This window comes from Eubalaena glacialis, chromosome 13, assembly GCF_028564815.1.
Source record: "Eubalaena glacialis isolate mEubGla1 chromosome 13, mEubGla1.1.hap2.+ XY, whole genome shotgun sequence".
Taxonomy (NCBI): Eukaryota; Metazoa; Chordata; class Mammalia; order Artiodactyla; family Balaenidae; genus Eubalaena; species Eubalaena glacialis.
In genome coordinates, this window is record NC_083728.1 from 70173619 (window position 1) to 70186122 (window position 12504).

The window sequence follows — 12504 nt, forward strand, 5'->3', positions numbered from 1 at the left end:
ATCTGGGAGTTTAATCCTACAAAAATCTATCATACCCACATGTGGAAAGATAAATGTGCGAGGGTGTTTGTAGGAGCAATACCTGTAAGCAGGGAAGCGGATGAGGAAACAACCTACATGTCCATCACTAGGGGACTGGCTGTGCCCATTCCATAGGAGGCTGTGCGGCCATTAAAAGGATGAAGTCTTCCTGCGTGTGCTGATTAGACAGAACAGGACACATCGTTACATCAAAAAGCCACGAAGATGCATGTTCCCGTTTCTGTAATAAAAAATGGATATGAATACTACAGCATCTACTTCATAGGGTCGACATGAGGAATAAGTGGGTTAATAGGTGCAAAGTGCTTAAACTAGTGTCTGACCCACATAGTAGGTACTCAAGTGTTAGATGCTGTTGTTGCCTCTGCTGTTATTTCATGATCTTGCTGTAGCCTGAGTTTCATAGTTATAATTTTAAAAGCACAGGAGATGGTTACAGTTGGCCTTCCCACCATCGTGGTTTTCTGTACTCGGGTTTATCGTAGAAAGATGGAGGATGACCTTTCTCCTGGGATCACACATCCCGTGGCAGAGCCATGTGCCCAGAACCATCTGATTTTAAAATGAAAACTTCTGTGTCCTGGGCACCCCCTCAGTCCTGGGCACCCTGGGGCAGATGGCCACTCTCAATATGCCTTTGGTGGCCCAGCTGCTTTAGGAGGAATACGGACAAGGCGTCATTATTGCTTTTCACATGTCATAGGAGAAAACAAAAAAACGGTACGTCAGGATGGAATATTATTTAGCCTCATAAAGGATAGAAATTCTGACCCATGCCACCACATGGAGGAACCTTGAGGACATTGTGCCATGTGAAAGAAGCCAGTCACAAAAAGATAAATACTGTGTGATCCCACTTATATGAGGTCCCTAGAGTTTGACTACTCTGAATATTCACAGAGACGGAAAGTAGAAGGATGATTGCCGGGGGCAGGGGGAAGTGGGGAGTTGTTGTTTAACGGACTCAGAGTTTCAGTTTTGCAAGATGCAAAGAGCTCTGGAGATGGATGGTGGTGATGGTTACACAGCAGTATGAATGTGCTTAATACAACTAAACTGTACACTTAAGATGGTTAAGATGGCAAGTTTTATGTGTATTTTGCCACCACTTAAAATTTGAAAAATAAAAGGGTACATCAGCTACCACAAATACTGTTGCATAGGGTAATGCAAAGGTGGTACCTAAATTGAACATATATAGGAAATAACTTTTTTTTATTTATTTATTTTTGGCTGTGTTGGGTCTTCGTTTCTGTGCGAGGGCTTTCTCTAGTTGCGGCAAGCGGGGGCCACTCTTCATCGCGGTGCGCGGGCCTCTCACTATCGCGGCCTCTCTTGTTGCGGAGCACAGGCTCCAGACGTGCAGGCTCAGTAGTTTTGGCTCATGGGCCCAGTTGCTCCGCGGCATGTGGGATCTTCCCAGACCAGGGCTCGAACCCGTGTCCCTGCATTAGCAGGCAGATTCTCAACCACTGCGCCACCAGGGAAGCCCAAATAACTGTACAGATGACACACTAGTGGAGGAAGTTGGGGAAATACTGTAGTGTATTCTGAGCTCAGAGTGAAGGTGCCTCAGTGCTCAGCTTGCCCGATTCCACAGGCCTCCATCCACTGCCCTTCACACACACTTCTGCTCCACAAATGGCCCACCCACTGCATCCAGGAGGGCTAAATCCGGTGCCCTCTGGGGTCTGGGCATACCTGGCAGCATCAGGGGTTTGAAATCCTGACATTCACAAAACTCTGTGCTGAGCTTTGCCTTAGCACCGTCAGCCTCGCCATCAGCCATGAACACCTCTGGCAGCATATTAGCATCCTGTATCAGGGAAGGGGTATCGGGGTGGGCAGGAGGGACCCCGAGGAGCGCAGTTGGCTCTGTGTTGGGCTCCTTCCACGTGAGACTGAGCAGGCCCCATCCGCTCCGTGCCCTGCCGCTCGCTGCCTGCAGACAGGCTGGGCTGTGACTGGACTTCTGGGCACCCGAGGACCTAAGAGCTATGCCCCTTCTTCCTGGGTGTCTTCATGCCCAGAGCTACATGCATATCTGACACACACAGCAGTGTGGTGGTCCTCTGGGAGCCAGTTCAGAACTGTGATGCCGGCTGGGAGACTGTAGACAGGTTCCCTTCTGTGGGGCGTCTCCCAAACCATGCTCTGCAGAAAATTCGTGGGTATGAAGCACAGAAAGCTTTCCAAGTTCAAATCAGGTTGGGTCTTTATACTCCTGTCCCCAGTTCAAAATGTCTTAAGCTTCTGATGCTCACGATGGCAATAATAATACTATTAAATAGCAGTTAACCTTTATCAAGGGCTTACTGTGGGCTGGGTACTACTGCACGGGTCTTACATGCATTATTTTATTTAATATTCCCAACACCTGAGGCTTATTGAGATGAAAGTAACCTGCCTGAAGTCTGGGCGCTCAGGAAGAGACCGTGGGGAGAAGATGAAGAGGAAGAGAATTAACTACCAATATTCATGCTTGGCTTGACGCAGCACTTCCTAAACTTTAAAGGGCACACACGTCCCCTGGGAGTCTTGTTAAAAGGCAAATTTTAACCCCGTATGTCTTGGGTGGAGCCTGAGGTAGGACACGTCTAATAGCAGTGGGCTAATGCTGCTGGTCCCAAGACCAGGCTCTGAATAAGGAGGCAGTGGAACACATGTGTGTTTTCTCTTGTACCTGGGATGGAATTCGTTCACTCATTCATTCATTCATCGATCCATTCATTCATTTGTAGAAGACATCTAGTAGCAAAGAACATGAGCTTTGCATTTGGAACCAGGTTCCAATCCTAGTTCTGCACTGTTCACTAAATGGGTGTTTTCTCTGAGTCTCAGTTGCTCATCTGTAAAATGGGAATGAAACTCGCATTTTAGATACTCTTTCTGATTATTAAATGCAATAAATTGTAGCAAAAGTCTGCCCTGGGGCCTAGGGCCTGGTGGACATTTCATAAATGGTGGTGCTTCGGGAGCTCATTTTACTATTCATGTATTTATTCCTTCTAACTGAGGTTCCCACGTGGTTCCAATAAGTTTATTTACATTAAAATAAATGTATTTATTAAAACAAATTATTTATTGTAATATTTATTTACTTACATATTCCCATAAAGATGTCCCAGTGGCTCCAAAGGCCACAGTGATGGGTCCCAGAGGCCCCACCATGAATCGGAGGAACTGGCATAGATGTGTCTTCTGATAATTTCCACAAAAGGTGGAAGGAAATTGGGGAGGAGACAGACACAAGCGATGAGGTGTGGAATTCACTTGGCAAATGACTCCACCAGAAAGGAGTGAGAAATGCGTGTGAGGGGGAGAGAGCAGGGAACTGGGTAAAATGACAACAGATCGCAAGCTGTTAATTATCCAGAGGGAACTAAATATTATGTAGGCAATTACCAACAGGCGTCGGAAAGCCCCGTAGGGAAACCTGGTCCTCAGCCGAATTCTGTCTCCCCCTGCAGAAGGGCTGGGGGACAGGTTTTAGCTGGCGGGGCAGGCTCTTCACCCGGGGAGGGGGAGGCAGGGTCCCCTCCGCGTCCAGCCCAGCCAGGACCCAGCGCTGTGCTTTGAAAATCGGCTTTACCCACAAGCTCTGGGCCTGGAATCCGCAGCCCCTCCCCGTCCACGCTCCCTCCCCTAAGATGTCATCTTTTGAGACGATTTCATGTGGAAGCATCGCTAAGTAAATTCGCTAAATGCCTATTCATCCCCGTCAGATGGGGACGCAGTGAAGCGGTAAATGTGACAATGGCCCCAGCTCGGGGCCCTGAAAAGCGCTTTCTGGGGCTGCTAAATGGAGCCTCAGCCGCTGACCCTGGGAGGGCTGAGGCTTCGTGAGAGGAGGCCCAGGAGCCCCGGCCCGGCCCCTTCAATCCTGCCACTGAGGCTGCTGAGAGGCCCCTCTTTATTATTCCTGCTGCCAGGGACCCATTCAGAGGTTAACTTGTCCCGGTATTCATCAGGAGGACAATAATGAACTGTCGCAGAGAGTAGAGAGGGGCTTGGTAAACAGGAACTGCTAAGACGCGGAGATGGAACGGGCCTCTATGGTTTGTAAGAGAGATTGCTTTCATTTCCTTTGCAGGCTGGTTTAGTTTCCACCTCTCCAGCAACTTCAAGAGGCCCTCTGCCCACAGCAACCCGTAACTGGGAGGGAAGCATGGGAGGGAAGCACGCGTGGGCTTTACCTCGCGTGTTTGCGGAGATGCTCCATGTGCAGACGGACACGTGGACTTGGCCTTTTGCCTGCATCCCTGGGATTCGCCTCTGTGCGCATCCGCAGGGCTAAGCTTTCTGCATTTGTGCCTGGGCGGATTTACCTTGCTGTAGGCACACGGGGTTTTTCTGGCATCTGCAGCCACTAGAACGGCAGGTTTTGAAGTGGTGTTGATTTCTGTAAACTAGTACGGGATGTCGGCAGTGCTCGTTTCCACTGCAGCATCTCTTAACTTCTCTGTCCCCCTCCGCTGAAATTATGAGTTGGTCAACAGTAGTGGTCCAACCAGAGAGCAGGGGCTTGGAGTGGCGCGACTGCAGGTGATACAGGGAACTGAAGGAGGGGGTGAGGGGTGAGGGGTGAGGGCGGCCCTGACCAGGTGGTGGGAGGCCAAGAGCAGAGCAGCTTGCATTTATTGTGCACCTACTGTATGCCCTTTAAGTCCACCCGGTTATCCATCAGTATGTATACCTACTGTGTGAAGGGCAGCCAGGTGAAGGCCGCCACTCAGAGGCTGAATGACTTACCGTAGGACACACAGCTGGGTCAGGAGTGGAGCTGGGATCTGTCCCCGGCCCTTTCTGCTTCTAGAGCACAGGCATCGCTTTCTTAGGCACCCACCTGCCCCCCCAAAGTCTAGCCTCCTTTCTCTTCCCAGAGATGCGCCTTCACCGTTTCTCCCAATTTGAAACAATGGTTAACCCTTTCCTTTTAAGTAAAAATCCCTGAGCAGAGAAGCCAGATGATAAAGGAGCTGTCACTTCAGCACCGTTTACCTGTTTGGGTTTATTCGGCGTAAGAGGCAACTGCGTTTCTGGCAGATGGAGACCCCGTATGACTGCCTTTTAAAATACTGTCACAGCTGTATGCACAAGCTGATTAGCTGTGACGACACTGCTAGTGCTGATATTGATGGCGATAAATCTGGGATAACAATGCTGGGAACAACGTCACCCGTTTGCATCGCACTTCATATTTCTTAAAGCTCTCTCAGTCAGCCCGGGGGTTATGGATTCATTCATTCCTTGACTCATTCATTCCTCAAAATGCATTTGAAGGAGTCAGTTCAAACTCATCTCACCTTGAGTCATCCATTCATCCAACAAACATTAATGTACCTCCTACTATGTGCCAGTGATGAGTGAGTTTCATTAGGTTCTGTCCTCACAGAGCTTACATCCTAATGTAAGCAAATATAGCTCTTTCAGATGGTGATGAGCTCATGTTGTAAATGCAGTGACGTGATGGGGGTGGGGGGAGGCAGGTGCTACTTTAGGTTGGGCGGCAAAAAAAAAAAAAAAAGCCTCTCTGAAGAGGAGACATTTGAAAGGAGACCTGGATGACAAGAGCAGACATGGAAAGATATGGGGTAGAATTTCCCAGGCACGGCAAGTGCAAAGGCCCTGAGGTTACTCTGTATCTGGCACTGAAGTATTCACTGATGCCTTACTGTTTGCCAAGCCCAGTGTTGGGCACTGGAGATTCCAAAACAAATAAGGTACTATGCTTATTCTCAAGGAGTTCATAGCATATGGAGTATGTAAGAGACAAACAGTCCATTTTAGCATACTGTGGTAAGCTCAATGATGGCGACACATGAAAGAAGATGCCTTACCTACCTGCATGGTGTGAAAGAAGGAGGGGACCTCGTTTCTGTGACAAAGAAGGGAGCCAGGACACAAAGTCTCCATTTCTGGAGGACCCTGACTTTCCTCTCGGTTTGCTTCCACAGGACAAATGACCAGCTGGTGGCATTTCTCTCCCGATACCGAGATATGAATTTCTTGAAGTCACACGGCCGGGACAATGCAAGGTAATATATCCTCCCCCTACCCTTGTGCAAAAGGGAAATGAAAATCTGAGTGATCATTTGGGGGCTTCCTTCTAGGCTGGTTTGATGCAGCCAGAGAAACGTTGAGGATGGGAGAGAGGCATGGCATTGTTGGGCCTTGGCCCTTTCTTTATAGGATCTGAAATGGTGTCTCCTGCCAGCCAGGAACGGAGATAACAGTGAATGTGTCTCATCATGTCATAGTCCTTTACACCTTTTCCCCCAAGCCCTTTCATGAGTCCATTATCACATTATGGCTGTCGTTCAAGGAAACTAGGGTAGTCATTTTAATACCCAATTTATTGGTAGGAAGACTAAGGCCCATAGTTTAAGTAAATGATGTCCCCAGATCATTCATTCGGTCAGCCAGTCATTTAACAAATATGCACTTAGTGCCAAGCATGTGCCAGGCACCCTTCTAGAGGTGAACAAGATAAAATCCTCACTCTCACGGAATTTACCTTCTAGCAGGAAAGAGTCTCATACCAGCGTGGAGTTGAACTCGAGTATCCCGACTCCCAGCGCTGTGCCCTCACCATTGCCTCACTCTTGCTGCCTAAGATGTTGGCAGGGATTTGAGGCACCAGAAGCCCCACCTGGATCTCTTGTGCCTCTCTCACTTTTAAACTGAGCAAAGCCAACAGCATCACTACAGTCCCGCTTTGAGCTGAGTCTAAATCTCCGTGGCCAGAGATCAGCTGGAGGGGACACAGTCTTGAGCACCCTCTGTAGGAGAGACCACAGGATCCGCTCCACCATCTGGCCATAAAACATTGCCCAGGTTCACTCTGCCATCTTAGAGCCTTTTCCTAGCGTTGCATTCAGAGCTTAATCTGGCAGCTCACAGGATACCTTTAGCGTGTTAATGTGTTTTGTTTGGCCTTCGTGCTGGTTTTGTTTTGTTTAATTCAGGTGCTTCATTTGAAAGTTAATAGCCCCATTTAAAAATAGCAATATTTCCCAGGGAGATCCAGATTTCCAGCTCATCTTAAAAGAGCCAAGGGTCCACTAAATCTGTGCTTGAATTTTCTCATGGAAGTTATGATCTGGATCTTAGACAAAGCCCACGTTCTACAGGTTGCTGCAGTCCTTGCTGCCCTCTCCCCTACCTCACCCTGTTGGCATTTCAGTTTGCCATCTCTGCTGTAGGTGTTCTCTGCCACTGCCGATGGAGGTGTCATTTTAGCTGTTTCTGTGATCCACTTTACCCAGATATCCACAGAAGGGAGGGACAGAAGCAGGCAGCGAGCTGCATTTCCTGAGCTTTCAAGAAGTAACCCCGGAATCCTTGGGTTGTATCATTTGCCTTAATTTTAACTTTGATTGCATCCAGCTGTCTATTTTTAGATTGGGCCTGTCCTACTGGCAGCCTGCATTCTTTACATTTAAAAGGAGCCCCCAGACTTGAAGATGCTCTGTAAATTAGCACAGATTAATATAGCATGTTCTGGCCACTATACTGGAGAGGCCTGGTGGATAAAGAAGAATTGTAGACATATAGTGGGCTGTGTTCCTACTAAGTGCACATCGCTCTGCTGGGCCCTTTTCACACGGGGTCCAACTCTATTCTTACAGTCACTCAGTGTAAAAATACGTATTATTATCTCCATTTGTCAGGAGAAGAAAGGGGAGCTTTGGGAGCCCAAATGATTTTCCCAAAGTCACACAGCTGGTAAGTGCTAGAGTTTGAACCCAATTCTCTGGCCCCAAAGCCCATGGAAGCAGGGTGGAGCTGAGCAAGATTCCACGGAGGTGGTAAGTTATCAGAACTAGACCAGATATTGGTATCCCCACCCTTAGGTAGAGAATGAAGACGCTTCTTCACTTCCAGATAACTTATAATACATGTTTTGTGCAAAGTCATATCATTAGAAAGGAATCCACTGTAAGCTGATAGACTTGTGTCTGAATTACATCCACCCTAGTATTGTTGTTTCAGCCTACTCAGTATTTATTCTGTATCTACTATTTCTAGGCCCTGTGCTAAGAACTGGGTACAACACAGAGGTTAAAATCATGAGTTGTTTTTTCTTTTCTTTTTTTTTTTTTATAAATTTATTTATTTTTGGCTGCATTGGGTCTTCGTTTCTGTGCAAGGGCTTTCTCCAGTTGCGGCGAGCGGGGGCCACTCTTCATCGCGGTGCGCGGGCCTCTCACTGTCGCGGCCTCTCCCGTTGCGGAGCACAGGCTCCAGAGGCGCAGGCTCAGTAGTTGTGGCGCACGGGCTTGGTTGCTCCGCGGCATGTGGGATCTTCCCAGACCAGGGCTCGAACCCGTGTCCCCTGCATTGGCAGGCGGATTCTTAACCACTGCGCCACCAGGGAAGCCCCATGAGTTTTTGAGGTCATAGCTCCTGGGTTGAAGTTCTGATCCACCACATCCTGTCTGTGTTTCACTGGGCTGGTGACTTAACCTCTCTGAGCCGGTTCCCTTATCTGTACAATGGAAACATTAGTGGACTTATACGCACGAGATTGTTGGAAGGATTAAATGAGATGTTGTATATAGTTGGCATATCATAAATGCCCTATGAAGATGATGATGGTGGTGGTGGTGGTAGTGATGATATCATTGCCATGATAAACACTGGACTCAAATATTGCAGGTGGGAGAAATAAATAGATGGTGTATAGGCCAGAGTTGTGCCTCTGGGTCTATGAGTACATCTTGTCCAGTTGATGTGCATCAGCAGTTGACAGGTGGTACCCAAATGGCACAGCAGGATAAAGGGCAGGATAAAGACGCAGGCTAAGGAGTTGTTGCTTGCATCTCCCTCTGAAACCCTAAAACCCAAAGCTCTCTGGACAAAACAGCTCACAAGTTCCAACACTCATGCATGAGTCCTCAGCTGGGATTCTCTCACTTAGATGAATTCAGGAGATTAATTTAGAATTAATTCAATAGTAAAATGAGCCATCAACGGCGACTTTCTCCTCTTTGTCAGTTGAGGCCTCACCTGCTGAGTGAACAAACCTAGCCACGCCCATCTTCCCTCATGTCTCCCACGGGTGCAGCCTGGGTGGGGCTCCGCTCTGCCTCTGCACTGATTGTATGTTAGGAAGGACCCTTTTTGGTGGGAAGTGACAGAAACTCAGCTCAAACTCGCTTAAAGGGTAAAGGAAGTTATTGGGTGATGCAACTAAAACATTAGTATCTGACTTCAGACATAGCTGAATCAAGCAGTTCAAATGATATCATCAAGCCCAGACTCTCCGTTAATTCTTTTTTTATTTTCTGGCTGCTTAATTATTTCTTATTATTTCTGGAGAGGGTTAAAGTAAAATAAACACATCGCATCAAATAGCCAAGTAGTTCACTGGCAGGAATCTTTTTTTAAATTAATATATAACTGACATATTATATTAGTTTCAAGTAAGTGGTATAACAATTCAATATATGTATATATTGTAAAATGACCACCACAATAAGTCTAGTTAATATCCATCACCACCCATAGTTACAATCTTTTTTCTCGTGATAAGAACTTTTAAGATCATAGCAAATTTCAAATATGTACAACACAGTATTATTAACTGTAGTCACCGTGCTGTACATTACATCCCCAGAACTTACTTATTTTATAACTGAAAGTTTGTACCTTTTGACCACCCTCACCCATTAACTTCTGTTAGTTCTCTTTCCCTTTGTGTTGGTTTAATTTTCTGGCTCCAGATGGTGACCCTTCTCAACGTATTAGCCTCATTTTACTGATAAGGTAACTGAGACTCAGAGAGGTGAAGTAACTTGCTTAAGCTCACACAACTAAGGCAGGGTTAGGACTCAAACCTAAGTGAGTGTGTCCCCAGAGCCCAAGCTCAAATCCCTGCATGATGCAGCCTCTCTGTGTTCTGGTCCTGCTTTCCTCCAATATGCTGGGTGGCTTTGAGGCAGCCACTCTGCTTCTCTGGGCTTCATTTTCTCCCTTTGAAAAACAAAGTGGTTGAATGACATGATCTCCAAATGCCTTCCCATTCTGATGCTTCATGCTTCGGGACCAGACAGTGTGACAGAGGCAGAGAGTTTAAAAGACAGAGAGATGGAGAGGGACAAAAGCAAACAGTGAGATACAAAATAGGCCACAGGGTGCCTTAGTTTTTAATTCCACGTGGTTCCTAATAGCAGTTTTGACCTTCTGTCCCCAGCTTCAGCCTTTAGCAGCCAATTTGGACTTCCAGCTCCCGCTGCTAAGAGATGGCATAAAGGCAAACTGATACTTCAATAGCTGCCAAATTGGTCCTGACTGCTTCTATAATTAAATGAAGGGGAGTGTTGTGTTCACTGTATTTCCTTGCTTTCCTCCAAAAATGAAGTAGCTAGATATATTGAAAGACAAATAGCACAATTATCAGTTTCCCAGATAACCTCTGCAGGGCTAAAAGAAGCAAGTGCCCTGAATTAGCAGGTCTTGGCAGACATCCCCAGGAACTCCTGGCTTCTGCTCGGGGAGCATTGGAGAAGTTTCCCAAATCTCGGCAGCTTGATCAAGGCTCAGTGTGTAGGGACAGGCCCCTTACAGGGAGATGGAAAGGGAAAATCATTTCCCTCAGCCGGAATAGAGTTTCCTCTGGGAATTTTCCGGCCTTGATTGGTCTAAGTTTTCCAAATAATTCAAGGTCACCAGGGCCCCAGTGCTTAGCCCTGGGGCAGGGTGTGGTGTAGTGGTAAGAACATGGGCAAAGGAGTCCAGACACCTGTGCCAAAATGCCAGCTCTGCCGTATGACAGCCAGGGGACTTTGACAAATGGCTTCGACTCTCCATGCCTTCGTGTCCTCTTCTTCATAAGATCAGGACAGTGATGTGGGGGTTGTGGAGGACTGAGTATCCTCACTGACCACAGGAAGTGCCAAGCCAGGTGCTTTCGAGTTGTGTTATCCTCTTTTAAAGAGTACAGCTGAGGCTTGCAAAGTTGCTTTAACTTGCTCAAGATTCCACACAGCTGGCATGGGAGCCTGGTTAGGTCTGACTTTTATTACCCCATGATTAGTGACTGCATCTGAGAGGACCTGTTGTTTTCAGTTCTTGGGGTGTGTGGATGAAAGAGCAAAACTCTGCTGATTTTAAGCAGAATCATTTTTAAAGGAGCAAGGGAGGAAAATCAGTCCTTCGCCTACTTTCTAGAGTCACCCTATCCCAAAGTGTGTTCACAGTCCACCAGTGATATGTGAGGTTATTTTGGGGTGTTCATAAATGGGCATCATGGGAGAGTTAGTATTGATTTTATGCATATCAACTAAAATTTATATAATTAGCCCATCTAATCGATGATTTCATGGACATGATGCTTAGAATAAGACTAAGTTTAAAAGAAAACAGTTGAAGCTATCTAAAGTTGGTTTAGAAAAGAAATATTAAGGAAAGTCTCATACAGACTTCATAAAACCTATAGCATAGCAGTTAAGAATCTGGGTTCTGGAACCCGACTGCCAGCGTTCGTATGCTGAGCACTCACTAGGTGTGTGGCCTTGGGTGAGTTACATCAATCACTTGTGCTTCAGTTTCCTCATCTGTAAAATGGGAATAATGATAATAAAACCAACCTCATAGAATTGCTGCAAGAATTAAATGAGTGAATATGTGAATAAGCTCTTGGAATAGTTAGTTATGCATATTAAGTTGATGATGGTGATGATGATGATAGTGGTGATGGTGACAACGATGGAAAAGCCTTGAAGATGGTATATATACACGTGATTAACATTTTCGAAACATTTTCTCCAACTCTTAGAGGAACAACTAGCATTTCAAATGTAAGAAGACTAGACCAGAAGGAAGCTAGGAGGGGTACCAGCCCTCAGGTCAGAAGTGGCATAAACAAGTTTCTTCCTGTTCCCTGGTCTGGGGCCCACCTGCTAGAGGCGGCAGTCCCTCGCTGGGCGCCAGAATGGCAGCTAAAGCATCTTCAGCAGCTTCTTCTCTCTGACATTGAACTAATCTTCAGGCCCAAACCTCCCTTGATGTATAAATAGGCAATTGTTTAACCAAAAGTTGGCAAATCCATCAAGAGCCTGGCCAGGAACCTCCTCCAAGCAAATCTGCTTTCAGGAGGCCCTTTGGTGCCAACTTGTTTATCAGGAGAAGAGCTCTCTCCCCATCTGTCTCGTAGCACCATGATTGATGGGAGGAGGTAACTAATATCTCATCTCCAATGGGGAAAGCAGATTGCATTTCCCTCTTGCTTTTCTTAAACCCAACCGGTGAGTTTATCCCTGTTTGCATGTTCACTTTATTTAATCCAGTTATGGTAGCCATGTCAAAATAAAGCTTAGCATCACACAGGCACCCATACAAAGCTGTGTACACAGACGCTCTGTGGGCCTCCGCATGAGTTTTGAGGTCAACTTTCAATCTTTTCTTTTTTCAAAACAATACATGTCAAAGTTGGATCAAAGGCTAGAAGGAAAATAT

General features: G+C 46.6%; 1 protein-coding gene across 1 annotated transcript in view; it reads left to right on the forward strand.

Moving 5' to 3' along the window:
• Positions 1–12504, forward strand: part of XYLT1 (xylosyltransferase 1) — a 348573-nt gene that overhangs the window by 295194 nt on the left and 40875 nt on the right. The window contains exon 8 of the mRNA XM_061209861.1: positions 6000–6080. Coding sequence (XP_061065844.1) covers positions 6000–6080 — 81 coding nt within the window. The remainder of the gene's footprint in view (positions 1–5999; positions 6081–12504) is intronic.